Source organism: Pelodiscus sinensis, chromosome 7, assembly GCF_049634645.1.
Source record: "Pelodiscus sinensis isolate JC-2024 chromosome 7, ASM4963464v1, whole genome shotgun sequence".
Lineage (NCBI taxonomy): Eukaryota > Metazoa > Chordata > Testudines > Trionychidae > Pelodiscus > Pelodiscus sinensis.
Genome location: NC_134717.1, coordinates 41,172,605 through 41,191,039, shown reverse-complemented (window position 1 = coordinate 41,191,039; position 18,435 = coordinate 41,172,605). Strand labels below are relative to the sequence as shown.

General features: G+C 41.1%; 2 protein-coding genes across 4 annotated transcripts in view; one reads left to right on the top strand and one right to left on the bottom strand.

The window, feature by feature from the left end:
* The window catches only part of METTL8 (methyltransferase 8, tRNA N3-cytidine), a 205,428-nt gene that overhangs the window by 121,566 nt on the left and 65,427 nt on the right, over positions 1 to 18,435 (top strand). The window lies entirely within an intron of this gene.
* DCAF17 (DDB1 and CUL4 associated factor 17) overlaps positions 1 to 18,435 on the bottom strand; it is a 49,808-nt gene that overhangs the window by 11,464 nt on the left and 19,909 nt on the right. For both annotated transcript variants that reach the window (XM_075933616.1, XM_006138979.4), the window contains exons 6-11: positions 16,594 to 16,672; positions 16,091 to 16,180; positions 14,102 to 14,209; positions 13,477 to 13,582; positions 3,244 to 3,386; positions 2,251 to 2,360 (exon numbers count right to left, since the gene is read on the bottom strand). In XM_075933616.1, coding sequence (XP_075789731.1) covers positions 2,251 to 2,360; positions 3,244 to 3,386; positions 13,477 to 13,582; positions 14,102 to 14,209; positions 16,091 to 16,180; positions 16,594 to 16,672 — 636 coding nt within the window. The remainder of the gene's footprint in view (positions 1 to 2,250; positions 2,361 to 3,243; positions 3,387 to 13,476; positions 13,583 to 14,101; positions 14,210 to 16,090; positions 16,181 to 16,593; positions 16,673 to 18,435) is intronic.

The window sequence follows — 18,435 nt, the reverse complement described above, 5'->3', positions numbered from 1 at the left end:
TAGCCTGCAGAAATTTCTTCTAGAATTCTGGATACTGTCTGGTTTACAAATTCTCCAGTTCCTATAGGTTGCTCGTAATTCCTTGGTCTAGTACTTCTCAGCTTAAATTGGAGTTGTGTAGGGGAGGACTGAGACCTTCAAATCAAAATGTTCATATTCTAGAGTTGACATTCCCGGGTGTACAAAATGTTAATTGATGGGTCTGGAAGAGGAACTAAAATGACTGGCAGATATGCTGGGCTCATTTGAATATCATTGTAAAAGTAGTGGAGGGGATAATATCTGGCCTGGTTCTACTCTTGTCAGATGGCATCTGAAGAGCAAATCTTACTTGATTGCTTACTTGGCTCCCTCAGGTGTTATTTTTCTGCTTATGTTTAAGAGTGAAAAACCATAAAATATGCAAACTTTGGAATTAAATTTCCATAAATGAACTTTGGGATTGGATAGGAGGAGTGTTGGCCAGCACTTGGTGATTAAAGGGTCAAATTCAGGTAGCTAAGGGGTGTTGGCAGAAAGTCAGGAAAGCCAATGGTAAGACTGTTGAAATTTAAATTGAATATAGATTCCTGGTTGCTCTTCCTTTGTTAGAGTTCTAAGTTAGCAGCTGGAGGAAGCAAGATAAATAATTTCAAACAGAATTAACATACCTTCAAGAAATATTGGACATGGGAATGGACCCTTGAAGTATAGAACCGTATGGATCGTGAGTAGAGGGAAAATGTGTATTTAGTCATGATCTGGTTATTTTTCTTTATTTTGCTCTTTGGTTAAACTTCTGTGTGTGAAATCCATCTGCCTCCCTCCCCTCTTTCACTATACCTAAGCTGTGCCCAGAGCTACCATTTTGTAATGTGTTTTAATGTGCTCTTTCCTCAGTTGCTCTGTAACACCTAGCAACCAAGTATGCATTGTCAAGTATATCTTTTTGTTTTGTTAATAAAATCACCTTTTTTAAAGCAATGATTTGATTGTTGTGTCCTGGAAGGTAAGAGGAGGCCTGTGTGTGTGCCTGCCTACATTGAGAGGTCAGCAATCAGAGACACAGTTGGTTTTCTGTGGTTTATTTCTTTTTTCAAGCTCTCTTGTGGCAAAAGAACTTGGGGTACCACTTGAGAAGATATTCAAGTGTTTCTTCCTGGTTTTCAGGGTTTTATTTAATTCACTTGATTGTGGCAGCCTATCTCCCAGGGTCAGGAATCTGTGACTCTGGGGAGTTTTTGTAAGCAAAGCCTATAAATGCAAGCTATTATTAAGGTCTCTTATGGGCCCCCACCTTCTGCATGCAGAGTGGGGAACAGCCCTGACAGGGGTGAAGTACAAAGAGGAAATTGTTGAAAAGGAATGGGTAAATGAGGACTGCACGACAGTAGAGAAAGGTCAATAATCAGAAAGTTAGAGATGATTTATTTTAACAGGTTAAATCTGCTGGTAGGAAACAGAAAATGCACAGCGTAAGTTGATCAAGGCTAATGCCTCCAAAAAGGGGTTAAGGATTTCAAAGGTTTATCCTTAAAGGAAGTGGATGACCTTGTAATGGTGGAAATTGGAATTCTTAAGAAGCGTCTAGATTGTTACACACATTGGCAAAATATAATTTAACAAATTTTCCTAAATAAGCAAAATAACAGCTATTTTTATTATTTTTTCTAGAACTATTTTCACACAAGAGTTAAGCTTGTTCTCTCTAAACAGCACTATTAAATGCAACTATAGGTTCATCCTTTATACAGGTGTCTTTCCCAGCATGCTTCTTTTCTTGCAGATTGCCCTCTAGATAGTGCTCTAGACTAGGGATATAATAGAGTAGTCAATTAACCAGTAAGCAAAAGCTTATAGGTTAATGCTATAGACTACTGGCTGGAGGGTGGGAACGTGTGTACATTTTTTAGCAGGCTGACTATACATTTTATGTAACATATACATGCACTCTCTCATGGAAGAGTAAGCTGGGTTCTGTTCTACCCCATGTATCACACAGGATTCAGCTTGCCCTTCCATAACCATCTATAATGTTAATTATTTACTGTCCAAGTTTCTGTAGCGGTCATTTGTAAAAAAAGTCATGATGTCATTTTTACACAGTTGCTTTTCTGACTCTACACACATATTAACAATAGCATTACTACTGGAACCCCATCATTACCCTGTCTAACTCTTAAGTTGTCTCCCAAAACCAGGATGCTCTATAGATGTTACCTCGTAGTCTCTGAAAAAACAAGCCCTTAAAAAATTAGTTCTCATACTTACTTTATCAAATTTGGTCCCACATGGATTATTCTGCCTGAAGTATCTGGATGGAAATATATCCAGTCTGGTTCTAATGAACAGCACTTCATTTCCTGTATACCATTTTTTGCCTGAAGGAAGAGAAGACTTAGATCCGATTAAACTGGAAAACTTCAGCTCCCACCCATTAACATCTGAGTGGTTACAGTACTAGGTAGAACCATATAGATACTACAAAAAGTTGAAGCAGTAGTGGAGTTGAGTCAGGGGAATATACAAACCCTTATGGAACACCAAGATTTAAAGAAATTCCATCACAGTGGGTTGTAAAATTGTTTAGTATATAATGAACAATGCCTTTAACATGATTAGACCTGTTCCTACTTCTCCTGAAACTACACACTGAAAATTAAAAACCTCGCCTTCAGATACTTTTAGTAATTCAAAACAAAGTGAGCTTTGACTTGAAATGAGATCCATGAGAAGCTTTTATTAAGGATGTGAATGAGTAATCGAGTAGTTGATTACCCAATAAGCAGGAGTTTATCGGGTAGCACCCTCGCCTACTCGATCATCCCCTCTTCCTACTGCTTTTCTGCACTATTAAATATTTCCATTGTTTTGTGTTGATTCTTCTGACAATTTTAGAAGCAGCATTGCAGGGCTATAGATGCAGCCAATGTTCCCTCTAATCTTCCACCCATGTGCAGATTTTTCTCATCTATGTATGGAATAAATGTTTTATGTGTACCAAGGCACATGCAAATGTGTTTTATGTGTACCAGTTGAAATAAAGACCTATCTGTGGACGCTCTGCTAACCAACTGGACAGTATCTGAATCTCTGCGTGGCCACACAAGTGCACAGATTATAGGGAACACTGGATAAAGCCCATTAAATAGGGGGACAATCAGCATATTAAGAGGGCATTGTAGGGGAGAATAGGAAAATCGTTATTGTTCCAAGCATTAATCAGATAATAGGACGAATGAGGCTACTATATAGATATATTACCAAAGAATTGTCTTTCAGAGCACAAATATGGAAGACTCCTTTGTGCTTTTTCTTGTTAGGAGTGATGATGTAATGCCAAGGGTATCCTCCAATTTGAAATGAGTTCTCCAGGGAAGACACTTCAAATAGCAAAGGTGGGGTATCTGTAAACATTGTGTAATGTTAGGATCATTATTAACAGCCTCATAATTCCATTGGCCTGTAGAATTCTAAATTCCCAGAAAATTATACATTCTTGAGAATTTCTAAAAGCTCAGCACAGTGTGTGAAGGCATTGTGCATAAAGAAATACAGTGCAGATAATGCCACTATGCTAGGCAGAAGTCAATTGCCTATGTACAAAAAAAGTCTGAACTCCCACTATCTTTCTATAATGCAAGGAAAACAGGAAAGGAATCACAATAAATGTAATCTGCAGTTTAGTTAATAAATTATACAAATGGAAAATCTTAGGATTCAGTGCAATAAATGGCAAACGGAATCTAGTTCTCCTTTCAGCTCACAAGGGCTGTGTCTACACTGGGCCACTTATTCCGGAAAATCAGCTGCTTTTCCGGAATAAGCTGCGAGCTGTCTACACTGGCCCTTGAATTTCCGGAAAAGCAACGATGCTCTACTGTACAAAATCAGCTGCTATTCCGGAAAAACTATTCTGCTCCCGCTCGGGCATAAGTCCTTATTCCGGAACACTGTTCCGGAAAAGGGCCAGTGTAGACAGCCCAGTAGTTTTTTCCGGAAAAAAGCCCCGATCGCGAAAATGGTGATTGGGGCTCTTTTCCGGAAAAGCACGTCTACATTGGCCACAGATGCTTTTCTGGGAAAAGGGCTTTTCTGGAAAAGCAGCCTGCCAATGTAGACGCTCCTTTTCCGGAAAAACTGAAAGCGGAATAGTATTCCGTTTTAAGCCTTTCCGGAAATTCATGCCAGTGTAGACACAGCCCATGGAGTAAGTTACATTCAGCACTAATATAACTATTCTCATAAATCCTCTATGCTATGGGAGAAGTATTTGCATAGCAACCTGTATCTAAATGGATACCAGAAAATTTTACAAATCTTTACTACCTAGTATTCTACAAATAATTTCTACAGCCAATAATATGAATACAGCTTTGGATCTGAAAAAACAGTCCTACATATCAGCACATTGTGATACTACAAAACAATCTGACAGGAAGAAAAGATTTTAGAAATTACCAGGGGAACTGAAACAGGTAGAATGTAATTACCTATCTTGGAGTTTGGCTAGAGCAATAAGGTTCACATCTTGGCTTTTGTAAAATATGCTGTGGTACTTTTAACGACAACATCTGGTTATGACTTCAGTTGATAACCTCCTTTGAAAGACTGAATTTACAGCAGTTAAGTGCCCTCTTGTGCTGTGTTGGGGCATTAGCTCAGTGCTGCTTTAGGGGGAAAATGCCACCAACTGAATCAGCAACACTTCTTCTTTCTTTCCCTAGATGTCTCAGTTAAATTCTAACATCATTTTATGCTGCTTAACTGGTGAGACTGAAGAAAATTAGAATTGGAAGTTGTATGACTGCAAGCAGAACTTACATTTAGCTAGTGCTCCACCCCACCACCTCAAGATCCTAAAGTGCCCAGTCAGATATTCTGAGAGGAGTCGCTTTATCTGTCATGAAAATGAAGTCACCTCTGAGATGGAAAGTGGCAGCCATTTAGTTGCAGCCTGTAGGTTAGGACAGGAAGTGAAGACAACTCTATCTGATCTAACGTTTAGTAAACTGGGAGATTCTAAGGTATGGTTTTATATCTAATATTTAATAAGGTATGGTTAATAATAAATAATGTTTTTGGGGAAACGGAAGTGCAGTATCTAGTAGACTAGAACCACAGGCAGAGAGGGTTGATAGTAAATAAAGTTGGTTAAAAAAATGGAAGGAAAACCTCATGAAACCTCATTATCTGACAGGCTTTTCTAAAAGAATCCTGAAAAAGTTCAGGGAGATGGATTAAATTACTAACTCTGGGTACATCTACACTGCACAGCTATTTTGAAATAAGATATTCTGGATAGAGGTGCTATCTTAATTTAGAGCCCTGGGAGGCACTGAAGAGGAATAACTTATTCTATTTTGAAATAGCAGCAGTGGAGCATCTACACATGCTTATTTTGAAACGGCTATTTTGGAATAGGCATCATTCCTCGTAGAATGAGGTTTACAGATTTCAAAATAAGCCATCCCTTATTTCAAAATTATTTCGATATAATGGAATGGCTGTGTTATTTTGAACATTGTTATTTTGAAATAATGCTAGTTATCTCAAAATAATGGTGCAATGTGGATGCACCCTCTGAGTCCATTTATACCATAACTACTTTAGGAAGACTTCATTAAAGACAACATTTAAAGACTTCTCAGGTCTCTCTTTTTACACGTATGTTGTCTTTTGCCAATAATTTTAAAGACCAGACCCCCCCCAAAACACAACAACCTCTGTCACTATTTCCCACTTCTCTTTTCTTTCTTATATATCACTTGTTCCCATTACCCGGCATTCCACTTTTAGGTAGAATGCTGTCATTGTTCTTAAACGCTCCCCCTAGAAATAACAATTTTCAATAACTCTTTGAGCCTTTTTATTTCATTTCCACAAAATACTCTAAAATCATCTAAAAGCAAAGCCCAAGTTGCTCCTGGCAGTACTGGTATATTTATTCTAAATGTGGAAAAATAATGAATGAGGTATCTTCTTCTTCATTATTATGGAACTACCAAATCCTCTCAGGATAAATGTTGTTTTTTTAAACAGGAGACAGCATTTTAAAGTTCTGGACTTTTTACATAGTGGATTTATGATAGGGATGTTAGATAATGTTTATTCTAGTAATCATATAACTACAAACATTTTTACCAGTTACACAGTTACTAAAATACTCCCGAGAGGCAGGACTGGTAGCCAGTGTGCTTCCGACCCCACTCCGGGAGAACCCTCTGCCATCCTGCACTGCTGCCTCTGATACAGAGGCAAAAGTATAGGGTTGCAGCAGCCCCTGTCGCGGCAAGCCTGGGCCCGTCATGGACAGAGGCTGCTCCGCAGCAGCAGTCCCTGTCCACAGGGGGCCTGAGCTCCCTGCAGATGGTGCCCCTCCCCTGTGCTGCTGCCTCTGATACAGTGGCAGCAGTGCAGGTGAGGGGGGAAGGCAACTCCTGCCTGCCCCTACTGCTGCCTACGTGGGAGGCAGCAAGGTAGGAGGGGGCAAACGGCTCCATAGAGCCTGCATATGCAGAGAGCTGTCTTAGAAGCTGGCTCCCTATGCATATTGACTCCTGCCTGCATCCCTCCTGCACTGATGCCTCTGAGAGAGAGGCAGCAGCATAGTGGGGGGGGGGGGGAGGGAGAGGTGACTCCAGGTTATCCAATACATGTGGGGAGCCAGCTTGAATGCCAGATTCCCACGTATACCAGCTCCAGCCTGCCCCTTTCACTCTCTGTGTTGCTACCTCTCTATCAGAGACAGCAGTACCAGGGTGTGAGCAGATGTCTCCAAGGAGCTGATGCTCATGGGGAGTTGGCTTTTAAGCAAGCTCTCCCTAAACTCCAGCTGCCACCTGCCCCCCACACTGCTGCCTCTATGGGAAACAGCAGAGGGGGGAACAGCTCCACAGGAACTAGCATATGTGGGAAGCCAGCTCCTGCCTCCTCTCCTCTTGCTGCCTCTGATAATCCCAGGCTTCTCAGTTAATTGTTTAAATGATTATACGCTAACATCCCTAAATTATGAACGTTTATAGATGCCTTTTGCCTCTTTCAAATTTGGCCATGGTCAGCAGTAAATGAAAATCATTACCAGCCAACAGCTATGTAGTGACCAATGGACACCGACTTATTAATGTCTGTGCAGTGCCTCTTGAATAGTTGTCCGCATCACAAAACCTTCACAATAACTGGCACCTTTGTTGTCAGTCTTGGCAGAGAAGCCAAGTAGTGAATAATCATGGAGACTACGCTATCAAAAAATAGAGATTAAAAAAAGTCAAGATTTCGAGTCCCTATGGCTTCCAAGTCTTCCACAAAGCATCCCAAACAGTTAAGTTTCAACAAGCACAAGGTTTAGACTCCACAATCTTCAAAAGGTCCATTTCTTCTTCACAAAAACACTAAAAGCCACCACATAGGTTAAAATCAGCCATCTCACTCATAAGACAACTAAAAAACTAGGGATGTTAAATAGCAGTTAGTAAGCTAATCGAGTTGTCAATAATGGGCCTTGCTGCAGCTCTGCTTTTTAAATGTACGTTTTCAGAATGGAGAGAGGTAACTAGTGGTGTCCCCCAAAGGTCTGTCCTGGGACCAATCCTATTCAACTTATTTATAAATGATTTGGAGAAAGGAGTAAACAGGTGGCAAAGTTTGCAGATGATATCAAACTGCTCAAGTTAAGACCAAATCAGACTGTGAAGAGCTTCAAAAAGATCTCACCAAACTAAGTGATTGGCCAACAAAATGGCAAATGAAATTTGAAGTTGATAAATGTAATGTAATGCATATTGGAAAAAATAATCTCAACTATACACATAATATGATGGGGACTAATTTTGCTACAACTACTCAAGAGAGAGATCTTGGAGTTACTGTGGATATTTTTCTGAAAACAGCCACTCAGTGTGCAGCGGCAGTCAAAGCAAACAATGTTAGGAATCACTAAAAAAGGGATAGAAAATAAGACAGAGAATACCTTATTGCCTCTATATAAAGCCATGGTACGCCCACATCTTGAATACTGCATACAGATGTGGTCTCCTCATCTCAAAAAAGATATATTGGCATTGGAAAAGTTTCAGAAAAGGGCAACAAAAATGACTGGGGTTTGTAATGGGTCCTATATGAAGAAAGATTAAAAAGACTTGGACTTTTCGGCTTAGAAAAGAGGAGACTAAGGCGGTGGAGGGAGGGGGGAAGTTGAGGGAGGATATGATAGATGTCTATAAAATCATGACTGGTGTCAAAAGTGAATAAGGAAAAGTTATTTACTTGTTCCCACAATAAAAGAACTAGGGGTCACCAAATGAAATTAATAGGCAGCAGGTTTAAAACAAACAAAAGGAAGTTTTTCTTCACTCAGAGTATGTCTAGACTACATGTCTCTGTCGCCAGAGCTATGTAGATTAGTTTACTAGACATACCCAAATGAAGCTGCGATTTAAATAATCACGACTTCATTTAAATTTAAATGGCTGCCGCGCTGTGCCGATCAGCTGTTTGTTGGCTCAGCGCTGTAGTCTGGATGCTCCGCGGTCGACATGACAGGCATTTGTTGACCTCCCTGGTAAACCTCATCCCACGAAGCATACCGGGAAGGTCAACAAATGCCTTTGATGTCAACCGCGAAGCATCCATATTACAATGCTGAGCCTACAAACAGCTGATCGGCACAGCGCGGCAGCGATTTTAATTTAAATGAAGCCGTGATTATTTAAATTGCAGCTCCATTTGAGTATGTCTAGTAAACTAATCTACATCACTCTGGCGACAGAGCCATGTAGTCTAGACACACCCTCAGCGCACAGTCAACCTGTGGAACTCCTTGCCAGATGACGTTGTGAAGCCTAGGACTTTAACAGGGTTCAAGAAAGAGCTAGATAGATTCATGGAGGTTAGGTCCATCAATGGCTATTAGCCAGGATGGGTAGGAATGGTGTCCCTAGGCTCTGTTTGTTTGGAAATGGATGACAGGAGAGGGATCAAGTGTGATTACCTGTTGTGTTCACTCCCTCTGGGGTATCTGGAATTGGTCACTGTTGGCAGACCTCATGGCTCTTACTACATTTAAAAAGCAAAGCCACAGCAGTCTGGAACTAGGCACAAGCTGACACTGGCACTCTTACTACATTTTTAAAAAGCAGAGCCACAGCATCTGGGACCCACCGCAACCTGGCTTTTACTACAGTTAAAAAGCAAAGGCGCAATGTCTGGGACCCAGTGCAAGCTGGGACTCCTCAGTCTCAGCTTACGCCAGGTCCCTCGCTGCACTTCTGCCCCCCCTGCCCTCCCATGGAGATGCAGCTGGGGGAATCCTGCTTTTAAGCTTGCTCACCCCAGTACCTGCTTCTGCTCCCACTCCTGGCTGCCTGTGATCCAAAAATCACAGGAATGAAACTATCTCCAAACAGCAGCTATAGTCAAAGTTCATCAGAAACTAAAAATGTCCTAACCACAAACTGTTCTTAAATAAAGTTCAAGATCAAAAAATTTCTTTTGTGTTTAAAAGTCATGACCCAAAACTCTAATGATTCACAAGCCATGAAAAATGTATCTATTATAAGCTGCCTTTCAAAACAGGCCTATTCTCAACAGGGCCTCCAACACTAAATCATGGTTTAGGATACCAAGTCAGAGAGGAAACTGAAAAGAGATTTCCTAAACTCTCTGTCCTTTGTAGAACTTGATCCAGGGATCATTGTACGGTCTCATTTCTTGTTTTTATAATAGACATCATATATATAGTAGCCCAATGCCTGTAACGCTGAAATGCTGGCTGTTCCCTCTGGGCGGTGCATGGGAAGCGCGAGGCCCAAACGGCCACTTGCGCTGCTTGCTTCCGTGCGACAGCTCGGCTGAGCGGTGCAGAAGTCAGCCGAGCGCCATGGCGGGAGGCAACAGCGCCACCCAGAGGAAACTGCCAGGGGGTGGGGCCTGGACGAGCATGCGTCTCTGACGTGAGGCAAGGGCACTAGATTCAAAAGGAAGAAAGCTGAGCAGATACAGAGGACGTGGAGGAGACAGAGAGGAGAACGGAGGAGGCAGAGGACAGCGAGAGAGAGAGAGAGAGAGAGAGAGTGAGAGAAACACAGCAGGAGAAGGAGAAGAGAAACACAGAGTGAGAGATGGGAGGGGGAGAAGAGGAAGAGAGAGAGACAGAGAGGCAGGAGGTGGACGAGAGCTGAGAGAGAGAGAGGGTGAGGCAGTAGGAGGAGAAGAGAGAGAGAGGCCGTTTGCGCGGTGGCCTGGCTGAGCGGCGCAGAAGTCAGCTGAGCGCCATGGCGGGAGGCAAAGGGGGGCAGGGCGGTGACGTACATGCCCAGGGGGCCGGGCCTGGATGAGCATGCATCCCCGGCAGAGAGAGAGTGAGAGGCAGAAGGGGGAGAAGAGAAAGAGAGAGATGGAGAGAGAGGCAGAAGGTGGAGGAGAGCTAAGAGAGGGAGAGGCAGTAGGAGGAGGAGGAGGAGAGGGGGAGAGAGAGAGAGAGAGAGAGATGGAGCGAGAGACCGGGGGCTCAGGAGAGAAGACGGACGTGGAGGAGAGACCTGAAAATCCCGTCTTATGACGGGCTAATTGGCTAGTTATGTAATAAGGTTTTAGATTACTATCTAGTTCTACGTTGTATCTTTGTGTATTACTTGTATTAGGCTGAAGTATCTGGCTTGTTTTGTCTGCTATCAATGTGAAAATCTTTAAAAAAATTAACATTACATTATGAAATGCACTTTTCATATTGAAAATGCTTTGTTAAAATATCAACTACAAAAGGCCCAAGATTTATTTTCAAAAAGGGAGTCTAAATTTGGTATTCTACGTGCATATTTGACAGCAGTGGGAGCTGGTAACTACTTAGCACATCTGTGCCTAAATATTAATGTATTTTTTCTAGGGAAGGGGATAAAAAAATATATTTTCTTTTTAATGAGGAAAAAAAACCCATGTGCTGAAATTGGGGAAATCCTGGGCTTGGGATCCACCTTGAAGTTCTTAAGGCCAGATTCTGAGCTGAGATGAACTGGTGCAAAGAAGCCTGTTGTATTTGAGACCTTTACATACATACAAAATAACTGTATAGAACATCCTGATTATAAACTTACAGTTCTAGGTGTAAGAGTTATTTGCTTAGTGTCTAAACAAAATAGGTCAGTTATTCGCTGAGCATTAAGCTCAATGTGACCGACAAACAGCTAGAATGGTCAAACTGCAATTTGAATAAATTACATTCTGTCCTCTTAAGTTCTCCCTGCAGTTTAGATTAGATATATTAATCTGTTTCTCACTTCCTATGGTATACCATTGGTAGGGCCCTACCAAATTCACAGTAAAGATGTTAAGATGCAGGTAATTGAGTGCTTTTGCTTATTGACTAATAGTGTAGACCAGGGGTCTCCAAACTACGGCCCGGGGGCCGGATGCGGCCCGCGAGGCTCTCTCATCCGGCCCGTGGAGACCTTTTTGGATTCAAAGGCAGAAGAAGTGAGATTGTTTCAAAACCCATTTGAAGCAGATGTGGCCAGTTGCCCAGATGAACTGCAGCTGGAAGTCATTGAGTTGCAAGCAAATGACCTCCTTAGGGACAAGTTCAAAATAGGACTGCTGGGTTTTTACCAGTTTTTGCCCAAGGAAGACTTTCCTAATGTCAAAACTTTTGCATCAAGGTACCTTTCAATCTTTGGAACAACATACCTGTGTGAACAAACATTTTCAAGAATGAAATACGTGAAGAACAATTTGAGAACAAACTTGTCCGATGATAATCTCAGGTCACTGTTGATGTTAGGGACAACAAATCTAAAGCCAGAAATGTCTGCTATTTTGGCATCCAGGAAACAATTTCACCATTCACACTAATACAGGTGTTCATGTGTAGTGTATGAATGTGTTATTAAATAATAACTGAATAAAATAATATTAAATAAATAATTAAAAACAACATCCATGTTTTGATTGTTTTTTATTTGGACCTCAAGTGTGTAGTCGGCCCCCGAACTGCTGTTTGATAGTTAATGCGGCCCTCGGGCTGAAAAGTTTGGAGACCCCTGGTGTAGACTATACAATTAGCCAGTCTCAGCTCATTCTGGATCCAGAGGTGACCATTGCTGCAGCTCTGCAATTTAAATGTAATAGAAGCTGGGTACACAGGCAGCCTAGCTCCTCCTACAATCAAGTTGCAGAGTCGAAGCAGGGGTAGGTCCCAGACCCAGTGCGAGCCAGGACTGAGCAAGCCTGGCTCAGTCCTGACTCGCACCAGGTCCAGAACCACTGTGGTTCTACATTTGAAACGTAGAGCTGTAGCGGGGGTAGCTTCCAGACCTGGTGTGAGCCACGACTAAGTTGGGCTTGCTCGTGCTGAGGTCCAGTAGCTCCTGTCCACGAGGGACCCAGCTTCGCAGCAGCCTCCCTGCCTCCATCCCACACTGCTGCCTCTAATAGGGGAGATGGGGCAGATGGCACTGCAGAGATGGTGCTGCAGGAAGCCGGCTTTTGAGCTGGGTCCCTCCAGCACTGGCTCCTGCTTCCCCAAATTGCTGCCTCTGATACAGAGGCAGCAAGGTGGGGATGTGGGTGTGAGAAATGCAAATAGTTGAGTAGTCAACTGCTCGTTTACATCCCTAATTCACAGATTTCACGGGGAAGACCAGCATTTCTCAAATTGGGGGTCCTGACCCAAAAGGGAGTTGCAGGGCGGGGTGGCAGGATTATGTTAAGGGGATTTTAGTATTGCCACCCCTATTTCTGTTCTTCCTTCTGAGCTGGGTGCCCAGCAACAGCTGCTGCTCTCCAGCTGCCCAATGCTGAAGGCAGCACCCTACCAGCAGCAGGGCAGAAGTACCATGCCATCCCTACTTTTGCACTGTTGCCACCTATAGCTGGCTGGTCAGACAGTGGTGGCTGCTGGCTGAAGGCTCATATCTGCAGACAGCAGTGCAGAAGTAAGGCTGGCAGTGGCTCTGCCTTCAGAGCAGGGATCCTGGCCAGTAGCTACCACTCTCTAGCCGCCCAGCTCTCAAGGCAGTACTGTCCCCAGCAGCAGCACAGAAGTAAGGGTAGCAGTATTGCAATCCCCCTGCAATAACCTTGTAATGTCTCCCCACAAATCCTTTTTGAGTCAGGCTCATAAAATTAACCAAAATGGATTGTGAATTTGGTGGGGTCCTACTCATTGTGTAGCTTTTTTGTATGTGATTTTACAGCTATCATATTCCACCCCAGAAGTGGCTGCAATATACTGGTAGATAAAAGGATTCCTCTTTATGTAGCTTTTAAGTTTCTGAAGTAGTATTGTTCCTGTTCTAACTTTCTGTATAAGTCCTATTAAGTAAAGTCTTGGGTTTGAAAGTATAAAAGAGAACATTATGAGTTATAGCTGAGTACTGCACTAACAATAGAGGTACACTACAACACAATATGAGACACAATAGTTTTAAATGTTCTTGCCAACAGTGAAAGATCCACAGATAAAACATAACAACCATCAATCTTGAGAATGCAAAGATAAAATACCTGTTATTTTTATGTTACAGGGAAGGCCAAATGGATACTTTCCTACAATTCCAACTTTACCATTCCAGTTGCATTTGCATCCCAAATCAAATTGCTGCTCTGTGAACTAAAATAATGAAAAACAGATTGGTTTTACTGACGTACACATTTGCTGTTCAGTTTTACTGCATTACTCAAATGGTTTATTTGAACCAAAAACCTTGTTTTCTAAGTATTAGTAGGTTTTTTTGGACTGACAGAATTTAAATTCACTTCCAGCTCTATAAATAATGTTTTTATTTACATCTGAGAATATTATTCCTAGATGTAGCAGTCTTTAAATACTTGTTTTGGTTAGCTGTCTCTACCGTAGTGTCTGAGTAAGATCTCTATTTATGTCAGTACCCACCGTATCTACACTTTACTATTTGAGAATAATGCTGTTAAGAGTTGTTTGGTATGGTAGTGTGCCCATTCATACCTTCAACTGTAATTTTCTTAAAGCATGGATTCTATCTTTGATTGGTGCATGTCTCCTATTATAAATTGCCATGGTCATACACAGTGCCTAATTAATAATAATAATAATAATAATAATAATAATAATCAGTTTCCTCAAAGTAGGATAGGTTATGTGTCAAATTACCTGCTCAGAGATTGTCTGGAAGCTATAGAGTCTGATCAGACCCACACTATACATTACAATCAGCATTCCATGAGAAACTGCAACATCTGTCACATTGTTTCCAAATATCTGGCTCAAGGAAAAGAAAATATTCCATCAGGAAAGAGATCATTAGAAAGAAAATGTAAATATTAACTGACTTGCTTTGTTTTACAGTCTCATTTGCTGCTATACTGTTCTCCAGAATTGCTGACAGATGTTTTATTTTAAATGGTTTAGCAAATCAGCTGTTCTTTTACACTTCAATAATAATACTTTGCAATTCTGTAGCATCTGAAGTCAGATAATCATTACTGACATTCATTCTCAACATGCCTCTTTCATACGTAACTTGTTACCCTGTTTTTACAGATGCACACAGGGATGAAGTTGTTTAAGGGCAAATGACAAGTTAATAGCAGAGCTGTAAAGAGAATCTTTTAATCCTGATTCCTGGTTCACTGCTCTTCTATAACTGGAGGCAAATGTTCATGCTGCTCAAAAGTCCAGGACTGCATATAGCTGAAAAGTTAACTATGTTGCTAATGCATTTAAGCTCTGAACTTCAACCCAGTTTAGATAGATACATGAAGAGGTGCTTATAGCTCTTAATGATATTGCAGTATTCATTTTGTCCAGAGTGCCTCATGCATCTCCACTAAGAAAAACAATAAAAAAACAAAAGAAACATTTGTTGGATTTAAACAGATTAGCTTTTTTCTTAATATTTAACAGGCCACACTTGCACTTCCAAGCTGCATTTCTTCCTACATTTATAAAGAGTAAAGTGTTCTTTGTGCTAATCAGATATATATTATTGAAATGTGGTTAAAATGGTGATGGGCAAAAAGCCAAAAACAAGCATCAAATTCAGATGTTCCTTGGCCCACATGTAGGACAAAAAATCCAAACCACTTGGATCCACAGCACATCTCAGGAATCACATACCAAAAGCATGCTGGCAGATTCTGGCTGTCTTAGAAACACATGGCCAGAGGGGCCATGTTTCCAAGCCCTCTGCCCCAGAGGTTCCAGTTCCCCTCAACTCCAGCTAGAGGTCTGAAATGGCAAAAGGATTCTCATCTGCACCAGTGGATCAGCACTTCACCAGTTTCTGATGCTAATTTGCTAGGTTGCATTAATCTTTGATTCTACACCTAGTACAATCAAATAGCAAACTCTCCTAATGATTTCAGTAGTGTAGAATGGAGCCTGTAAGCAGAGTGTACCAGTGGTTCCTTACAAGTGTTTTTGGCACATACAATTTAATCATAAATTTAACCCTTACAGTTGAAATTTCTTAATTAAATTCCCTTCATGGGTTTATTTTAAATTATGTCAAATTCAGGCTTTGTGGTAAACTTTAAACAAAAACATAAGAGTAATTTATAGTTTTGCAATAAAATAACCCCACTTAAGTGATTTACACGTAGCAAATAGCCTTCTAATGCACATGCTATTACAAACAAGTTTCAAATGGAACATGTTTCCTCTTGACTGGAACAGAAAGGCTCACATTTTTATTAGTTTTGTAGTATCTTTCCAGCTTAATGTCAATGCAACTTAAAACCTCTCTTACTATATGCAGTATTTACCGATTACATCACTAATGGTGGATGGGGATATGCTCACAGGTAACTTCCTTAAAAACCCACAAATACCTATTAATTTCCAACTCTCTTGTTCCTATTAAGAGAAACCCATTTCAAAAAATCAGTCCCTAGCACCTACATAAAAGACCTTGTGCACTTGGTATTTTCCCAGCAGGTCACTTGTGTGAAGAATCACTCTGTAATCATTTCTGTCCAAGGAAAGTGGGATACTGCCACAGTCACGAGGAAAATAAGCCACTGCAATATTTCTAAAGGTTATAGGAATTAGTCTTGCATTATGGAGATGTGCAATGAGGCAACACAATGCTTTTTTAAATTATCACACTTTGGACCATAGTAAATATGGAAAGGAACTCACTTTTTTGTTTATCTCCAGCATTCCAATAAATTTGAGAGGTAGAACTCGGAATACAGCAAGAAAGAATAGCACAGATTGTTGGCTGCTTGCCTGGGGAAAAACGTAACAGTGAACTAAGTTGTTGTATTTCAGTCAATATTACATGCTGGGACATGCATCTAATAAAATGAAATTATGTTCTATGTTGTTCAGAGCTTCACATCTTTGAGTTAGGATTATCATCTTCTTTCATTAGGTGAGACTGAGGCTCAGAGAATCTGTAGTCATAACCAAATCTATACGGGGAGCGAAGGATCTCTTGACCCAGTTTTGTACTCTAATCATGAAATCAGTCATGCTCTCTCTTCTATTAATATAAAAAAGGAGAGTGTTCCCATACCTGCATTAAGTAATGCCGCAGGAGCAGCCCATGAAGATTTCTCTCGAAACCTCTGTACCTATCCTATAAATAATTTGGCTATGTATATCTCACCTCCCCTCTCAGAATGTTTGAGTAAAGCTACCTGAGGTGCTGTTGCTGGAAACTTATGCTGAGCTGACTTTACAACCATCATCTCTTGAGGAGTGTCCCAGCTCAGATATCTATTGGGAAATAAGAATACGTTTTTAAATGTAGTAATTTTTTTTAGACTTTCCTAAGGCAAATGCCCCATTTCATACAAAACCCTTTTTGTATTACAGGTTATAACACAAGTCAGATCATGTGGATGCTTAGAGCATGATGTAGGGTAGAATGTTTTTGGAAACCTGGAGTAGCACAGCAATAATGGAGATGGGGGCTAAGATCTGGCTCTTTTTATCAGGGACATGAGACAAGCACTGTTGTAAGCTCTTTATATATCAAGACTGGTCAATCCACTTTTCCCCTTCCCTTCATAAACACATTTTTTTATTCTGTGCACAAAAAGGTTAATTTCTTCTGGGAATTGAAAGAAAAACTTGCAGTTCTTCAGTAACAATAATTTCCCTTCTCTTAAATGGCAAAATAGATATTAATGTTCCTTTGCATAAAGTAAGTTAAAATTGCCTATTTCTGAATTGATAATATTTTCCTCATTTTATGCGATGTTTGCTTTTGCATATCTTAAAAGGTACATTCTGATATGCTGTTACTGCAATATTACAAGTTGCAAAATTGGCAGAGAAAAGCAAGTGATAGCTGGATGTTGTGGTTTTCTTGCTTTTCCAGATGAGTTAACTGGAAATGTAAGTGTAAATTCAAGTTCCTAACATTTATGTTACTTGAAGTTAAAAATGTTTCTAAAAGTAAATTCTGTGTAGGAACTGTACTTATGAAAAATATCTGCTTGAGATCCTTAAAATAACCTATAGAGCAGGCACAGAGTTCCCCAACACAGTAAGCTGCCATTCATTGTGCCAACAATGTGCCTTCATTCGGATCTGGAGGGTAGTGCAACTCAGTGCTTATTCAACCACTTGCACCTCCACAGAATCTGAAAAGAAGGGTGCTATTTGCTGATGAATTTTGGGCTTCACCCTTTTCCTGCCTAGAATTTGAGAGAAATCCCATCCATAAAAATGAATTTACATACCTCTGGCTAAATATGGATTCTGCCCTTACAAAGTGATAGATTGTTAAACTAAGTATGTAAAAGACTAGTTGACTATCTGATAAGCATTTGCTTATTGGATAGTATTCTGACTAGTCAATATCTCCCCCCTCTTTGCTGCCACAAAGGGGGTGAAGCAGTTCTTCAAAGTGGCAGTGCTGCATAGCGGCGCTGCCACTTTGAAACTCCAAGGCAGCAGCTGCACAGCTGACCCGCGGATCAGCTGCATGGCGGCTTCCCCTTTGAAACTGCTGCCTCTGCGCCTTTCAAAGGGGCAACTGTGGAGCCTGGGGTCAGCTGGGGACTCCCCAGCTGATCCTGGGCTCCCAGCAGCATGCAGTGTAGCATGGAGCCTGGGATCAGTGGGGGACTGAGAGTCCCCCAGTGACCCCGGGCTCCATGGCTTTGAAATGCACAAGAGCCCCCGCTAGGGACTCTTGTGCATTTCAAAGCAGGCATGCCGCCTGCAGCCCGGAATCAGCGGGACTTCCCACTGGCCCTGGGCTGTACACAGAGTTCTACATTCCTCCTTTGAAATGTACAAGAGCCCCAGTAGGGGCTCTTGTACATTTCAAAGGAGGAATGTGGAAGTGCCTATTGACCAGTCAACTAGCTGATGGAATTTCTAGTCAATTAACCGCATTTTAACATCCTTATGTTAAACACTGTATTTATGAATATGAAAACATTGTTAATGCAGAGGAACAAAATAGCTTTAATATATTACAAATTAAGTGATTTTCTCCCTCCAGTACTGTTAAGATAGTAAATATT